This window comes from Heteronotia binoei, chromosome 9, assembly GCF_032191835.1.
Source record: "Heteronotia binoei isolate CCM8104 ecotype False Entrance Well chromosome 9, APGP_CSIRO_Hbin_v1, whole genome shotgun sequence".
In the NCBI taxonomy this organism is placed as follows: domain Eukaryota; kingdom Metazoa; phylum Chordata; class Lepidosauria; order Squamata; family Gekkonidae; genus Heteronotia; species Heteronotia binoei.
In genome coordinates, this window is record NC_083231.1 from 64,325,781 (window position 1) to 64,343,932 (window position 18,152).

Here is an 18,152-nt window from a genome sequence, read left to right on the forward strand (position 1 = left end):
GGAAGGGGGAAGCCCTGCCCACAACAGCCAACACCCAGCACAACATCCCTGGTATGATGATGTCACTTCCACATGACATCATCATGCTGGGGACATTGCATGTGGCAATATTGCTCCACTCCGACTCCTGGAAAGCTCCCTCCCTCTCCTCCACCAGCAAGAAGATGGGATCTAGCCACTCTAAGAATATTGTCCAGGAGTCACTATCAGGTGGCATTCATTCCAGATTAACTAGTGTGGAATACAGCAGTATGCTAGTTTAAATTACCGAAATTCTTTAGTAAAAACTAAAAGCAAACAGTATCCTTGTAAACTTTTCATGATTATATATGATTGCACTCAATGTATGAGAAAAAGTTTGAACAGGCCTAGGACAACGAAAACTCTCTGACCGATCTGCATGGTTCACAATTACTGCAATGGCATTGGCTCCTCTGCAGTTGTTCCCTCTTCTCTAAACTTTCCCCTCCCAGCCTGAATAGGTATTACAGACATTCCAAATCAATATTCTAAATTAAAAGCAAAAATGAAGGATCCAGGACATTAGCCAAGCTCAATGAGACTAGTATACACTGCACAACTGTTGTGCAGGGTATTGAACAGGAGTTTCAAAAAATAAATGCATTTTAAATAGTCTCTGTCAATCTGACAGAATGTTTCAGCATGCATGAAAGTAAACAAAATTTCAGGAAGGTCATACATTTTGCATTGCAGGTGAATGCTAGTGAAGAAATCAGACTGTTTGCAATTTAACCCATATGGCTTATCTTCCTCTTTTATATCCAGGAGAAGCATCTTCCTGATTTATGCATAAGAAGAATCTTTAGATCAGTTTACGCAATTTCTTTCCTATATTGAAGTCCAAATATTCATACAGAAAACTATTCACAATCCCTGTTGTGCCCAAGGCAATCAGGAACATCAAAACTACCAGATTCAAATAAAAGCCTTTTAACCTAAAAGACAGAAATAGAAAAAGAAGAAAAATAAAAGTTAGACATATACACAAGTGTGCTTTCTACAGCTATAGGAAAATCCACCTGCGAAATATTTCAAAATAGTTCTCATTTCATTTCCCCTATGCTTTTTAGAATCTTATAATTTTACCACTTAAAAAATACGCATAGCAAATTCACAGTATTGGTAGACCATCACAAATGATTGTAGTAATCTCTACACCAGTTAAAACAAAGTAATTCACTATACCAGTTAAAACACAGTGATGTAAATCAATGCATTTCAAATTTTAGGGAACCTGTCTACATAAGTGATAGCTCAGCAGACCAGCTATATCATGCAAGGGAGTCTGGAACATGATTTCAGGCAGGGCTTTTTTTTTTCTGTAGAAAAAGCCCAGCAGGAACTCATTTGCAGATTAGGCCACATCCCCAACATCACCCAACACAGGGCTTTTTTTGTAGAAAAAGCACAGGAGGAATCATTTGCATATTAGGCCACACACTGATGCCACGCCAGCCAGAACTGTGTTCCTGCTCAAAAAAAGCCTTGATTTCAGGCATACGCCCAGCTCACAATCAGCTTGAGCTAGATCTCCTGGCAACTTGCAGAAACTAAGCATGTGTCCTAGTATATGCTAATCCCTCAAGGCTACCCATTGCAATTGAAGAAAGGTGGTGAACTATCTTTCAAGGAAGTTCTTCTGCCATTGATGTCTTTGCTACTGAGGGGCTCCCAAGGCACATCTGAATTCCTTGGAATACAGGCAGTAAGTCATGCATCTAACGCATATAAAAAGCTGTCTTGTACTGAGTCACCTCAAGGATCTATATAATTTCATCAGTTCTACCTACTACCTAATCCCAAACTTGCACCTCTAAAAGTTTCAGGTAGCTAGTAATAAGGATCATGGTGTTTAAAAAGTGGGTTTAAATTATGGTGGAAAGGTACTAGTGTGATATGGGGGGGGGGGATTACGGTAATGGTAGTTCAGCAATGGAATCGGCTGCCTAGGGAGACGGTGAGCTCACTCCCACTGACAGCAGCAGCTGAATTAACACTTATCAGGATGCTGTAGGCTGATGAGGGTTGCCAATCCTCAAGTAGGGGCAAAGGATCCCCCAGTTTGGAGGCCCTCCCTCTCACTTCAAGATCATCAGGAAATGGGGGGAAAGGGAAATGTTTCCTAGGTACTCCATTATTTCCTATGGAAATCGATTTCCATAGGGTATAATGGAGAATTGAACCACAGGTATCTGGGGCTCTGGAGGAGCTGTTTTTGAAGGTAGAGACTCCAAATTTGCAGTATAGCATCTGATGTCTCTCCTCAAACAACCCTCCAAGTTTCAAAAGGATGAGACCAGGGGGTCCAATTCTATGAACCCCAAAAGAAGGTGCCCCTATCCTTCATTATTTCCAATGGAAGAAAGGCATTTAAAAGGTGTGCAGTCCCTTTAAATGTGATGGCCAGAACTCCCTTTGGAGTTCAATTATGCTTGTCACAACCTTGCTCCTGGCTCCACTTCCAAAGTCTCGTGGCTCCACCCCCAAAGTCCCCAGATATTTCTTGAATTGGACTAAGGCTGATCCTTGAAGTTGGACTAGATGGCCTGCATGGCCCCTTCCAATTCTTGATTCTATACCTGCTGAATATGTGATCTATCAGACAACAGAGGGACAAGTTCTGCTACAATGGTATTGAGATACTTAATTGTCTCTTATTTTGCTGTCTAACACAGTTACATTTCAGGCTAGGTTTCTACTGACCAGGCCAACGGTTTTGCAAAGGCTCTCCATTATAGTCCTTTCATTGTCATACAACTGCTAAAGTTCTCATGGCACTGCTTTAACGTTCATCTGGAGCCAACATGAGCAAAACTGGTTATCCTCCTTACCTTCCTTTCGCAGACTCTGCATAGCCATGGAAGTATTTATGACGTGCAAACATATATATCAGACCACCTATTGCAGCTATTTCTGAGAAAAGATCAAAGAAGAGAAAGTCAGCAAAACAATAATAAAGCCTTCATAATACTTAATTGATTATTTGATTTGAAAAGAGCATAATCTTTAACCAATTATTTCAACATAATTAATTTAGTAGTTATTTTAATCACTTTCATTCTGCCTCTTCTCTTAGGCCCACATCAATAAACACAAACTGTTACACCCAAATACTCCAATAAATTTAAGAACAGTTCAAATCTGTCAATATGAGACAATGGGGAAATTAGCAATAACAAGCAGAATTAACAATATTCTTTGTTTAAACAGAAAGGTCTTGATAAACATGGAGGAATTGCCAAGGCACAGCAGTAAAATGCAATATGGAATGCATATATTTTAAAACAAACAATGCATATATTTTAAAACAGAAGCTATTGTGACTACCTTGATTGAAAAACCAGCCAGCAATCCACAAGGTCACTAGGAAGATAGGGTAAGATTCCACACAATTCTGCCTACAAAAAAAATTGGATCAAAATATGATCTAAAGAAGCAGGATGAATACAAGCAAGTGTACAGTTTTAAACAGCAGGTATTTATGCATCTTAGAGTTCATTTATTTTGACATAATAGGTCAAAATCTTCCATTGCAAAGACCATTAAAAGTTGCAGTTCTTCTTACTTTCAAGTGAGATCAGTTCAACAGTCAGAGGAGGTGATTAAAGCCTCTGATCCCCATAAGATTTTAATAGACAACAGTTCCGGGTGATCCCCATCCCCCACTGACTACAGCTCAGAGGCCTTCAAAAACAAGAGACTACCCATGACTCACAGACAGATGCATGTAGGAAACTTGCTTCATGTTTGAATATTGAACCAATTATCAAATTTGCAAGTTAAGGCAAAACTAAACAAGGCAATGGAATCTGTGTATTTATTCATGTATCTGATTGTTCATTTGCCAAGCAGGAGTTGTGGCTAGGGCGAGTCCTTTTTTAAAACTAAGTGTGTGGTGCTGCCAACAAACTTTCATTTTAGGCTGCATCCAAACATCACTAGATGTTGCAATACCATTGTACTGTAGCGATAATTCACAATTGGATTAGGTTGTCTCACACAGGACAATCCAATTGCAAATAACTGCAGATGGCTCAATATCCAGTGATTTATAGATGCAGCTTGTCTTTCTCTCCTCCCTCCCTTTGAACTTGACCAGCTTTGCTTCTCCCAATCAGTGTATAGGACAGTCAAAGAAGTTCACCACATTACCACAACAAAAACTGGAGAACCAGCAGAGCAAACAGAATCATGACTAATCTTATCACATTGATTGAGGAAGACAGCTATTCCAGACAGAAGCCTCACCTCAGAATATGAGACCATTAACTACGGCCTTTCAGTAATACCTTTGGCTACAGGAGAACCCTGTCACATTAACATTTCCCAAAGAAGTTATCTTTCCTCCAACTGATTTTATTTGGGCTATTTAGAATTACCCCCCAGTCACCAATCAGTCTACTTAAGCTCCCAAATATCCACCTCCCCACTTGAGTTTGTTGTTCAGTTGCACAGTCGAATCCGACTCTTTGCGACCCCATGGACAAAGTCACGCCAGACCCTTCTGTCTAACACCATCCTCTGAAGTCTGCTCAAATTTGTGTTAGTTAGATTAGTAACGCTGTCCAGCCATCCCATCTTTTGCCGTCCCCTTCTTCTTTTGCCTTCTGTCTTTCCCAGCATCAGGATCTTCTCCAGTGAGTGCTCCCTTCTCATTTGGCAGTCAAAGTATTTGAGCTTCAGCTTCAGCATCTGACCTTCCAGGGAACAGTCTGGGTTAATTTCCCTTAGGACTGACTGATTTGATCTTCTTGCAGTCCAAGGGACTCTCAAGATTCTTCTCCAGTACCACAGCTCGAAAGTGTCCATTCTTCTGTGCTTGGCCTTCCTTATGCAACAACTTTCACAGCCATACATTACTACTGGGAATACCATCATTTTGACTATACGGACTTTTGTTGGCAGGGCGATGTCTCTACTTGAGTACCTCCCTTCTTTTGCCTTTTGAAAAAGTATCCAAGCCAAGACCACTACTCATTCCAGCCTTTCTTTGCTCAGTCATGTTGCACACCTGAAGTCCCACTCGCTGCCCCCCCCTTCTTTCCATTTTTGAACTTGACTGGTGCAAGAACTGGACCCTCCCACACCATATCCTCCTCTGGATCACTTCTTGTATGCAGTTATAGATGCTTCCCATTCTGGGGATATGAAACATCTCTCAGGTTCTCTTCCCTTTTGAATTGTTTGCTGCCCGTATTCTTGAATACAGACTATCAGAAGAATACAGATAGGTACAGCCAGCTCTGCTTGCTAGCTTGCTCTCTGTCTCCTGCTTTACCTCTTTATTTCTTGCCTCTGCTAAACTGGACCAACCATACCAAATGTTTGGAGTGACTGGCTTTAGAATCATAGAGTTGGAAGGGATCTCCAGGGGCATCTAGTCTGACCCCCTGCACAATGAAGGAAATAATATAGATTTCTTGCATTGGGCAGTGAAATTGTGAATACCTGGTATTATTTTGACTGCTCATGTCGCTAATACTCCATCTTTGCATTGTTCCCTTCAATAAACTTTATATCCCATTCCAGTGTATTTTCATTCTCAGTGTTCCTTTCAAGTTTGTAGAGGCAACTCACCGCTTTGTCAAAAGATCCCTTCTAGCCATTTGTGTGTCACTGCTTGGATTGAGGGGTGTTCCTTTAAGCTCGATATAGATATAGAATCTAAACCAGCAGCTCCCTTTGCACAGGACAGGTAATAGAAGGAAGCTCCCGATGCTCAGAAGACTACAGAGTAGGTTTAAAGCTAGGCTATATCCACACTGACAGGAGTAGTCACATCCTCCAGAATATGCATGGTAACAGGTGTGGAAAACTAAATCCTGCACCACCACCCTTCTTGCCTAACTGTTCTCTACTGCTTTAAGCACAGTTCTTCTAGTAATGTTCACTTCTGATAACAGAACACCATCCTCAAGTTGATCTAATTAGAATTACCCACCTAAGCCACATATCAATAAACAGCAAGTACCCAAATGTTTAAAGAAGGTAGGTGCAGCAACTTGAAGAGGGGGCAAGTTTTTGCTCCCCTCATCTGTGTGGTCTTATTTTCAGTTTATAAAAAAAGGCAGCCCCCTCCACTTTACATATGAAGAGTCAGACCTGTAAATAAATATACAGGGGTCCCTTTTGCATTTAATTTGGCCCTTAACTACCATGTAAGAATGGCCATTTTAGTGCACTTACTGAGCACGAAATGTCCTTTCAAATTCTGGTGGCCCAGAGACAGCTGGTGGCATGATTTTGTGTTTTACTCTTGATCTTCCCACAAGCCAAGCAAAGTGACCTGCAAGAAAAGTAAAAGGCCAAGGATTAGATGATGTGTATGTTCTTCAGAAGGACACCCAGTCTCTTATCATATGGTGCAGTTACAGTGGCATGATTTTCAACAGAAATGTTATTTTTAAGTTCTGCATCCAAAATGTTCTTATCAGTTAGGAGCAGTTATGACTTTGAAAGTGCATCCTGAATGGCACAAACTTTTTTTTGGAGACGCAACACCTCCAGTGTTATGGAGATACCCCATTCAAATTCTGACCTGCCAATAAACAAAAAGCTTTTATTTAAAGACATAAAAAAATGAGGGTAATAGAACTGGGAGTTTTGGAAAAAGCAGTGTCAATAATAAAAAACATGTTGAGTAGCCAGGTGGGGGGGCGTCAGTGCAGCTTCACTGAGTCTGGCTTCCCTTGCAAGGGAAGCCAAGTTTGAAGGAGAACGCCTGTGCATTATGCTCTCAGAGGTGCTCCCAAAAGTACTTCCAAGAGCACAGGCACAGCTCACCTGCACCCCCACTCAGCCTTCTTGGGTCTGCCATCTACAGTGCCTGACAAGTTTGATTTGAGCTGAGGATTCTAAGATGGTGTATATGATGATATGGGCATTATGCGTACAAAAAGATGGTTTTTTAAAAGCCTCAGGAGGTATGCTATTTATTTATTTATTATTTCAATTTGCCATGCTGTCCTTCCCTGCAGGGGGACTCAGGTGGCTTACATCAGAAATAAATACATACATGGTTAATTTTAAAAAATTAATACATTAAAACAGTTCCTCTAACAGATAATATGCTCAGACAACAGTAATTTTAGTCTGCTCCCCCCCCCCGGGTGGAGGGAATATGGAGAAAGGGGGGGGGAGTATGAGGGTGCCAGACCGCTGCTATCCTCAACTAAATGCCTGGTGGAACAGCTCTGCCTTGCAAGCCCTACAGAAACATTTTCTACCATGTGACTGATAGCAAACAAAACTAACGGTTTACCACATGGTGATAGCCATGAAGTACATGGGCTTCCTGAGGCAGGTGCGACATGATCAATGGCCCGTATTTTCAGGATGGGGAGTTTCCTCTACTCCTCCAGGACATTTGTTCAGAATGCACAATGTTGCCTATTTCCTTCGCTGAGCTCACCTACTGCTGTGATTCTTCATTTCTTTCCTCCCCCAGCATTTTCTGCTTGGCTTAATCCCTTCCTGTAGTGCTTGTTGCTCACACGCAGATGGTTCTGGGACACTGGCAGCTGTACCTCCTGATTGTAGTTTGTTTTGCTAGGTGTGCCAGAGGTCATATTGTCCAACTGTTCACTCACAGCACATATGCTGAGTCTAAAAGTATATTATAGGTGCTTTGTAGCTACTGGTCTTCCAGGAGCAGCCAAGGAAGCAGAGAATGGGGTGCTGATATTCTCAAACACATTCACAGCCTGTGATTCTTCCCGAAAATGAAATGTAGTAGTCCTTCTGGAATCAACAGAAACTGATCTCTGTACAACATATGCCTTAGAATGCAATTCTGTTAAATCCAGTATTGTGCTGAGAAGGAAATGCTACCATTTCAGAATGCAATTATTTTTCCTTGGCCTATGTACACTGTATTTATTTAGGTGTTTGCCAAAGCAAAATATGTTTTATGAGTTAAAAACAAATAGGGCAACCCAAACTACTGAATTCAGGTTCACAAAATGGCACATTTATTTATGTGGATTTATTTATGTGCCATTTTGTGAACCTGAATTCAGTAGTTTGGGTTGCCCTATTTGTTTTTAACTCATAAAACATATTTTGCTTTGGCAAACACCTAAATAAATATAGTGTACATAGGCCAAGGGGAAATAATTGCATTCAGTTTTCTCTAATCTTGTGATTCTTACATTGTTTACTTGGATAGCCCCATCAGTTACTGAATAAAATAAGAAATACGTCCCTGCATGTAAAAAAACTGACATTATTAAAATATCTTTGTATCTGATCCCATCACCCTGGCATAGTATAAATACCATATATGATCTGATTGACAGTATAATCTGACAGCTCCACATGATGGACTTGGATGGAAGTCTTGCTGATGTTTTCACTTTTAAATATAGTGCACATGTATTACCTGAACATATGAAACCGCATTACACACCAGTGAGCATAGTTAGTTAATTTATATGGATATTTATAAACTGATTTTGCAATGAAGAGAATTTGTCAGTTTGGCATGTCACCATCTCTAAATTCCTTCTGCATGATTTCCAGATGTGATACAACTGATGCCCAGAAAAGACAAATCCAAAGAAAGGGCTCATATGCTTTTACTCATCATCAGCTTTAAGAAATTCAGCCCTCTGGAATTTGAAAATATTTGTATCACTATCAATGAATCAGTTCAGACTAATGAGACAAAAAGCAGACCTGCTGATAATTTTGTAACACAATTACATTTGCAAACACACACACACATTCAAATCTATATCTATCTGCATTGAATGAGTACAAATCCCCCAGGCACTCTTGGGTGAATAGGATCTGGCCCACGGAACATACCAGCTGGATATTAGGAAAAACTTTTTTTACAGTAAGAGTCGTTCAGCAGTATAATCAGTGAGCTAGGGACGTGGTGTCCTCCCTCTCACTGGCAGTCTTTAAGCAGCAGCTGGACAAACACTTGTCATCGATCCTCTAGGCTGATACTTCATTAAGCAGGATGTTGAACTAGAAGGCCTGTACGGCCCCTTCCAGCTCTGTGATTCTCTCTATCTGTCTGTCTATCTACCTCCTCTAACCCACTTATGAGTTGAGAATGAAAAGCAACTGGCAATTTTTTACTAATAATACAACTTTAAATTCCCCTTCTGAATGTATGATGTTTACAAAACATTAACTATTCTGAACTACTGTATTTGTTCTCAGTAATTTTCTTAGTTCAAACCCATGATTTATAAAAGTTCAATAAGGAGTTGAAATACATTTTTAAAAATAGCTAACACTATCTCCATAAAGATATTCAAGCTGAACAAGATCATCAAAGTTGCTTCACTAACTTTGGGTTCAGATTGCATAAGTTATGATTTGCAGTCTTTCCAGTCATTTACTTGCTGTTCCTTGTCCTAGCAGCTTGGACTTTCAATGGAGCAAAGTGCAGACATATCTGCAGGAGGAACTTTCAACTCTCATCCCCACAATTTCAGATAAGAGACGTGCCATATGAAAACTTTTATCAGTACTCCTGGCTGAATGCTACTACCAATGGTATTTAAAATTAATAATAAAACTGAATGCTGTGAGAGACAGGAGAGAAGCAGTTCAGAAAATAATTTACCAGCACTCAACTACAGTTCCTACCTGTTGGGGAAATGTGATGTTCTTTGCTACAATCCCAATGCAATACCAGCACTTAGTACTTGTAGCACATCAGAGAACTGCTTCATATACATTGGGTCAGATCCAGCTACTTCTTCCACTCAATTTCATCCGATTCCCCCTCCCTATACTACAGACAAGAGCTTTGTGGCACAGAATGGTAAGCTGCAGTGCTGCAGTCCACGCTCTGCCCATGACCTGAGTTCGATCCTGGCAGAAACTGGGTTCAGGTAACTGGCTCAAGGTTGACTCAGCCTTCCATCCTTCCAAGGTTAGTAAAATGAGTACCCAGCTTGCTAGGGGTGAAGTGTAAGTGACTGGGAAAGGCAATGGCAAACCACCCCGTAAAAAGTCTGCCATGAAAACATTGTGAAAGCAACGTCACCCCAGAGTTGGAAATGACTGGTGCTTGCACAGGGGACTTTTTAACCTTTTATACTACAGACACCAACCTATATGGTTTTTGTGTATGCAGGTCCCAGGAATCCCCAGCATAGCCTTCTATAATGGTCATAGGGGACACGCCTTCCTTTTTCACCAGAAGAAAAACTGGTTGGAACCAAACCATTATCTTCTAATCCAGTGGTGGCCACTGGTAACTCTCCAGATGTTTTTTGCCTACAACTCCCATCAGCCCCAGCCATTGGCCATGCTGGCTGGGGCTGATGGAAATTGTAGGCAAAAAGCATCTGGAGAGCTACTGTTGGCCACCCCTATTAATCTATTCCATATCTCTCCCTGGTAAGGCAGGCCATTATTCCCATATTGCACATGGAGGGAAGGGAAAACTGAGACTGAAAGGAGGCACTTTGCCTAAGATCTGAGAGTCCATCACTCCAAGTGAGAGACAAAAGAAGGCCTTGCTGTGGTTCAGTCTCTCACTACGTGTGGGCTGTCACTGCGCTACAGGCAAGGACACTTTGTGATATTCTAGGACATTATAGTATACTAACAACACAATTCTGCTAGTCAGTTTGTTTTTCTTAAAAGCTTTCTTTTCCTTTTAATTCTCCTGTTAGTGATCTTTCACCCAAACCCACCCCAAAAGCGGGGCTACCATTTTGATACCCATCAAAAAATTCCTCAGAGGCCGCTCTCCTGCACTGGAGTTCTCATGTCCCATTAGACAGACACACACTCTGTGGTACTTCCCTCCCCTTTCTATAAAGACTTAGAGTCTCCCCCATGTAATGTGCCGCTCCCCCCACCCATGTAAAGTGCCACAAAGTCAGAGCCCAACATTGACCCCAACAAGGGGCTTTCAAGGCAAGTGGAAAACAGAGGTGGTTTGCCACTGCCTTCTTCTGCAGAATCTTCCTTCATGGTCTCCCTTCTAAATACCTACCATGCTTAGTTTCCAAGATCTGATGAGATCAGGCTATACGATACCACCTTCTATGAACTATGATTTTAAAAGTTCTTTGACACTTGAAAATTCACTCAAACCAACCAACACAATTACTCAATCATCACTTCATTTATTCTGTGTGACCAACATGGCAAGTAAGACTATGACTGCAAAGCACTTGACAGTAACCTGGCAGCCATTCCTGGAGTTCACTGCTTACTCATTTGTTCCTAACAGTCCCCTGATGGTCTCCTTCCTCTAAGCCATCTGTTTGTCATGGCTGGCCATAGCCTGTAGTTGTACACTACTGTTTTTTTCCATGGAAAAGAGCACCCTTTTGCAGTTCCTGGCTTTGTGAGGGGCCTAATACAATGGTATCCTTGCCATGTCTAAACTGCACTGTTAAGATGTCTTAAAGAGAGATCTATTACCATTAAGCTATCTGATTATTTTTTTTGGTCCTCCATTTCATAAACAACATTCGGTGGCAGAAAGATACTGGTGCAAAAGCAATAATTTAGAAAGCGATACTGTTTTATTGTTCCCCTTGAGATCCACCAGCAGCACCAGAGAATCAGGACAGTTGAGGTGACAGACGTCTCTGAGCAAAATCTGGTTCAGAGAACACTCACTTTGCTCTGCCAGAGTTTGACAATTTGGAGTACCTCCACATACTCCTTCACCTTCTCCCAGTTTGCAGATATCCTATTGTTGTTTTCTTATAGAAAATTATTCAATTTCAAAATATTAGTCAATATAGAGCTCAGACCTTAGAGACTGCCCCCCACCAAACTTTCCCTGACTAATCACAGTGGTTTCCTTATATATCCCAGATTCAGCTCCTGTCAGGGAATGGAGCACCTTGGATGGAACAGGTGCCCTGGTTCTTACAGCACACTTGGATGTTTTTAGTTGTGCTAACGCCCATATTTGCATCTCCAGAACAGCTGATTTGAAGGGGGCAGATTACAAAGACCAGATGTACCATTTTTAATTGAAATATTCAGTAATGCTGCACTGGAAACTTTTACAACCTTTGTTCCTCATGGACAGGCTGATTACACCTAATTTAATATTTATAGCACACAACCTGCTTGGGTTTGGGAGGGGGGGTTCAACATCCTATGAGGGACTACTCCAAGTTACCCTACTTTTGGAGGCCATGTGGGTGGCAAATTGAGAGAGAGCTTTTTCTGTGGTGGCACCTCATATATTGTATTATCTAGCCAGAGATAATCATGTGATGCCAATTTTACTTTCTTTTAAGTATTGGCTCAAGAGATATTTCTTCACCCATGCAAGTGGAGAATGGTTTTAGTTCTTTTTTACTTTACTGTGCATTGAGTTTTAGAAGGTTTTTGCCCCGTATTCTTATATGAGTTCTGGCACCAAATTGCTTCAGTCTATCTCTTGGCTTCTGCACACTCTCTTGAGCCGTTTGATTTCACCTTGTATTCCCCTCACCTTTTTTTCTGGTTTTTGGGAACCATTCTCCACCCATCAAGATTGCCAGGTCCTCCCTGGCCACCAGCAGGAAATGGAGGTGGAGTAGGAATGCCAATTCCAGATTGGGGGACTCCTGGAAAGGAATGTGGGGAGGACAGGGACCTCAGAGGGGTACGATGCCATAGACTCCACCCTCCAAAGCATTCATTTTCACCAGGAGACCTAATTTCTGATGTTTGAAGATGAGCTGTGACACCAGGGGATCATCCGGTCCCAGGTAGAGAATGGCCTCCCTACCCCTCATCTTTATTTTTGTGTATATGCTTGATTGCCTTCAAGGCAAACTACAAAGAAATAAAACATTACAAAGGTGGAAAATCAAAAATTGTGCAGTTATAGGGCCATCAACTCCAGGTTGGGCAATTCCTGGAGACTTGGGGAGGGAGCTCAGTACTGAGATTTGATGTCATAGAATCTGCTTTCCAAAGCTGCCATTTCCTCCAGGGGAACAGATCTCTAGCCTGGAGATCAGTTCCAAGAGGTCTCCAGGCCCCACCTGGAAGCTGGCAACTCTGGGCAGAATCAGGACCTTTGTTAAAGTATGGATTGCATAAGTAGCAGTTCAGACTACAGAGAAAACTGAGCACAAGCTTTTGAGTTCCTCTGAACACTTCCATCAGGCTAAATTGTATGACCAAGAACCCGGGGGGGGGGGGCAGTGTAAAAAAGAGAAAGAATGGGATGTCCCAGGGCAGGTGGTACAGCCCACTCCAATGTTATCATCTTCCAGTTCTTTTCAAGACAGTCTTGTTTTGCTACTTAAGGCTGGAAATCACCTATACAGGAAGGCTGGATCTTAAACAATTACTGGTAACTGCTTCATGATACCCACACATTTCAGAGAGGCAGCTCTTTGGTTATCATTTCTTTCCCCCTTCTCTGTTTCCCCCCTATTTGTTCATACCCCATTTTACTTTCCAGTGGGGGACACCAAGCCTCTCCTCAGTTACCACCCTCTAGGCGGGTAGAGCTTGAAGATGCCACAGAATTCTAACTGATCTCCAGAATGCAGAAATTAATTCCCCTGGAGAATAAAATTGCAGCTTTTTCAAGTGGTTTCTATGGCATTATACCCTTCAGGGGTTCCACCTTTCCCCTAACTCTGCCTTTCCCAGGCTCCACTCTCAGATCTCCAGACATTTCCCAACCTGGAGATGGCAACCCTGCTGTGAGTTTGGGGAGATGTTGATTGACTCCCCCAAGATCAGCCAGAGAATTCCCATGGCAAAGCGAGGACCTAAACTTGGGTCTCCCAGATCTAATTCAACGCTCCCAACCTCACATCACACAAAGACAAGATTTGAACACAGCCGCCTTCTTTCTGGATAAGCAATATGACGGGGTTGGGGAAGACACGTAGAAAGAAATGTGGCCCAACTGTTGTTCAATCTCTCCCGAAATGAAAGCACCGTGATATAGGAGCGCGCAGGCACAAGACAACAGTTCCCAGGCTGTGCAACCTGAAGTCGTTTCCGCAATAAAAGGGAAAGGTTCCTCTCTGTGCTAACGTCCATCACATTAACGAGAAGGCCAATAATGCTGCCGAATTTACTCCGCCCCCCCTCCCCCCTCCCAGCTTCCCATTAAAGAATTCCTCGGCCTGGAAGGGAAAGTCTTATTTCGGGTTCCCCGGCCTTTCATGCCCGTTCTCCCCGCCCCTTCTCTTACATTGCTGGCAGGCAGACATAAGGGAGACTGCAGCAAGCCAAATCAAGTCACCAGCCATTTCTCAGCACCTTCCGGTCTTTCTTGCGGTTACAAAACCTGCAACTCGTGGAAGAAAGAGTTGGGAGGAGAAGGGGCGGAGGCCAGGGCGGCCCGGAGCGCCGGGGACGAAGAGCGAGCGCGCCTCGCAAGGAATGCAACGCCGCAAGTTTTCTTCAAAGAAACTGAGCGCCTTCTGAACTCCCATCTCTTGCCTGCCTTCAGTAGGACAGAAGACCGGACAGAGCAAAGTTACCACGTCAGGCATGGTCCAGGCATGCAGAACTGATTGTATGCATGTTTACTCTGAATTAAGCTCCAGTTTGCAGGAAAAACTGGGATTGCAGCAGCATTTAGATTGTCGCCTTCCACAGCTCAAATAGTGGTTGACTCTTCCATCTTTGCCGGATTCTTTTGCGAACTCGGCATTATCATTTATTTTGCCAGAAATCCACACATCAATGGTTTGTGGAAATGAATATTCACAGTCTGTCGAGGAAACTGACCAAAATGTTCTGTTTTGTTCTTCAAAAATTGAAGGCAACATTGTGAATCTGACAATTAAAACAACAGAAAACTTTGAACTTTCATTGATTTTAGCATTCATCACAAGCAGCGAACACAGACGACCAAAAAGGAAACACAAAATCTCAACCTCCCCATTCCCGTCATATATGACTCACATATAGTACATGGATTGTATTATATGAATTATTTGAATTATATTTATTATTATTATATGAATTATATTGAATTATTTGAATTATATGATTGTATTGTATTATATTGAATTAATATGTTGTGAGCCGCCCTGAGCCTGCTTTGGCGGGGAGGGCGGGATATAAATAAAAAGTATTATTATTATTATTACTTCCTTCTGCATCTCAAATTGCTTTGCAAGGTTTGCTCAATCGCACAGGAGCTACAGAGCAAAACCTAGATTTTCTCCATTGGTTGAGGTTTCTCCCCCTCCTGGTCCCCTGGGGAGGGAGGGAAAGAACCACAGCTTCCTTTGCCCAGTTTCCTGGATCCCATGGGAGAAATAAAAAGAAAGCACCTTTAAGACCAATAAGTGCTAATGTTTAAAGCATGTTTTATTTCAAGTTTTTTTTAAAGCCTCTAGTCATGACCCCAAGCAACTGGTAAGGGGGGGTGTGGGCTCCCTCTGGGTATCCTACCCCCCCAGGGAAAGTGTATGCGCAATACATAGCCTCTCCTCTCCCGGTGTAGTGAACGCCGCGTGGTCACTGTCTGGCTATGCCTGGCAGATGGTCACTGCAATGGCCTCTCCTGCATTACTGCATCCGTAGCAACACCTTCTCGCCGGTCCCCCCCCCCCGTTTTTCACAGAGTTTGCTACGTCATGGTGCGACCGAATTGTCCGGCGGTATAACCGGATGGGCAGGCTGGGCCCACCAACCTCGCCAGCCTAAGAGAAGGAAAACTCTAACATCAAACCCGGGCAGATAGAGCTCGTTAACGTAACACCTACCACCTGGAGGACTCGCTGCCGGCGTCCCGGCTTACTGGGCCATGGCAGATGACCCCCAGGTGAAAGGGTGGAGCCAGTACCGCGCACACTGGGCTTCACCTAAAAAATTCCTCTGCGCAGGCCTGAAGGGCATATCCACATACACAACCCACAACACATCAAGTCCTGCAGCGATGGGCTAGGGGCGAAACGGCAGGTGGAAGGTGCCACTGGAAGCCGCAGTCCCGATCCTGCATGTAGGCGGTTCAGGGTATTGGTCGCCTGATGCTAACCCGGAGACGAAAGCATTTTTCGGCAGCACCCTGAACGACCAAGCAGCCTTATCTAGGGACAGCACTGCTTGCTCCACACGGAGAGGGGCCTAGAAAAGGTGGACTAAACAAAGCTCGTCTCCCCCACCCCAGTTGGCTAGCCGCGGCCAACGGGCATCCTTACTTGCGGTCAAAAAATAACAACAAAGAAAAGGCATGCACCTGCCTCACAAAGTGTGCAAAGACTAAAGCTTGCGTGTTGGAACATCAGAACCATGCTTGACACAGTAGACAGTGGTCGCCCTGAACGACGCTCTGCTCTAGTTGCCCACGAACTTCTCAGGTTGAATATTGACATAGCAGCTCTCAGTGAGGTCCGTTTCCCTGAGGAAGGTAGTCTTCAAGAACACGGTGCTGGCTATACCCTCTACTGGTCGGGTAAGTCAAAGGCTGAGAGCCGCCTTTCTGGCGTTGGCTTTATGGTCAGGAACTCCATTGCCTCCAAACTCGAAAACCTGCCAACAGGTCACTCAGATCGCATCATGTCCATGCGCCTCCCACTTCAAAACAAGCAGCATGCAACACTCTTCAGTGTGTATGCCCCAACCCTTCAAGCAGATCCTGCAGAAAAGAACAAGTTCTATGCTGATCTACGCAACCTCGTACGGAAGACCCCTACAGAGGACAAGGTGATCACCCTTGGCGACTTCAATGCCAGAGGAGGTAAAGACTCGGAAGCCTGGAAAGGAGTACTTGGCAAACACGGCATTGGCAACTGCAATGACAACGGGCGCCTCCTGCTAGAATTCTGCATGGAGCACCAGCTCACCATCACCAACACTATCTTCCAGCAGAAGAACAGTCTGAAGACAACCTGGATGCACCCACGGTCCAAGCACTGGCACCTTATCGACTACATTCTGGTGCGCCAGAAAGACCTTCGAGATGTCTTACACACCCGAGTAATGCCCAGTGCAGAATGTCATACGGATCATCGTCTTGTACGCTGCAATCTCCGTCTTCACTTTAAACCCACACCCAGGAGAGGAGGTATCCCTCGGAGAAAGTTTCAGGTTGGCAGTCTCCAGTCAGCCGAAGTTAAAGCTGCCTTCCAGGCAAAACTCCAGTCAAGAATTGAGGACCCCAGTTGCCCCAAAGACCCTTCTCCAGAAGCACTCTGGGAACACCTAAAAACTACCGTCCTGCAGATCTCTGAAGAAGTCCTCGGGTTCTCCACAAGGAAGAACAAGGACTGGTTTGATGAGAACAATCAAGAGATCCAAGGTTTACTGGCGAAAAAGAGATCTGCCTACCAAGCACATCTTGCTCAGCCCTCCTGTCCTGGGAAAAAAGCAACCTTTCGCGCTGCATGTAGCAACCTCCAGCGCAAGCTTCGAGACATTCAGAATGATTGGTGGACCAAGCTTGCAGAGAGAACCCAGCTGTGTGCAGACACTGGTGATTTAAGAGGGTTCTACGAAGCCCTGAAGGCAGTATATGGTCCATCATATCAGGTTCAGAGTCCCTTGCGTAGTGCAGACGGCCAAGTGCTCCTCACAGACAAGGCATCCATACTGAACCGGTGGTCGGAGTATTTTCAGGTTCTCTTCAGTGCCAACCGCGTAGTTCAAGATTCAGCAATCCACCTCACCCCACTTCAACCAGTGAAAACAGAGTTGGATGAGATCCCCACCCTAGAAGAGACTGTTAAAGCCATTAAGCAACTGAAAAGTGGCAAGGCAGCAGGAGTTGATGGAATTCCACCAGAGATCTGGAAGCATGGGGGCACAGTACTACATAGCTCACTTCACAAAGTACTTGTCACCTGCTGGGAACAAGGCAAATTACCACAGGACTTTCGCAATGCAATCATCATCACCCTATACAAGAACAAAGGGGAAAAGTCAGACTGCTCCAACTACCGGGGGATAACCCTGCTCTCCATCGCAGGCAAAATCCTTGCCAGAATACTCCTGAACAGACTGGTGCCCACCATTGCAGAAGAACTCCTCCCAGAGAGCCAGTGCGGCTTCAGAGCTAACAGGAGCACCACTGACATGGTATTTGTTCTCAGGCAGCTCCAAGAGAAATGCAGGGAACAGAACAAGGCTCTGTATGTGACTTTTGTCGACCTTACCAAAGCTTTCGATACCGTTAGCAGGAAAGGCCTGTGGCAAATCTTGGAACGTTTAGGATGTCCCCCAAG

At 43.7% G+C, this 18,152-nt stretch overlaps 1 protein-coding gene across 1 annotated transcript; it reads right to left on the reverse strand.

Annotated features, from left to right (window-relative positions):
* Window positions 1–303: 303 nt before the first annotated feature.
* MGST2 (microsomal glutathione S-transferase 2) lies at window positions 304–14,326 on the reverse strand. The gene is made up of 5 exons (XM_060247328.1): window positions 14,168–14,326; window positions 6,208–6,307; window positions 3,349–3,419; window positions 2,853–2,934; window positions 304–956 (listed from the first exon to the last, which is right to left on the reverse strand). The coding sequence occupies exons 1-5, from the start codon at window positions 14,223–14,225 to the stop codon at window positions 824–826; spliced, it is 444 nt and encodes a 147-aa protein (XP_060103311.1). The 5' UTR covers window positions 14,226–14,326; the 3' UTR covers window positions 304–823.
* Between the last annotated feature and the right edge of the window lie 3,826 nt (window positions 14,327–18,152).

Excerpts from the sequence above, each read along its gene's own strand:
- MGST2 (XM_060247328.1), bottom strand. The coding sequence starts at position 14,225 with ATGGCTGGTGACTTGATTTGGCTTGCTGCAGTCTCCCTTATGTCTGCC. Across the intron at positions 6,308-14,167 it reads TATGTCTGCCTGCCAGCAAT|GTCACTTTGCTTGGCTTGTG; the intron begins GTAAGAGAAGGG and ends CTTTTCTTGCAG. Across the intron at positions 2,935-3,348 it reads TGGCTGGTTTTTCAATCAAG|AAATAGCTGCAATAGGTGGT; the intron begins GTAGTCACAATA and ends ATCTTTTCTCAG.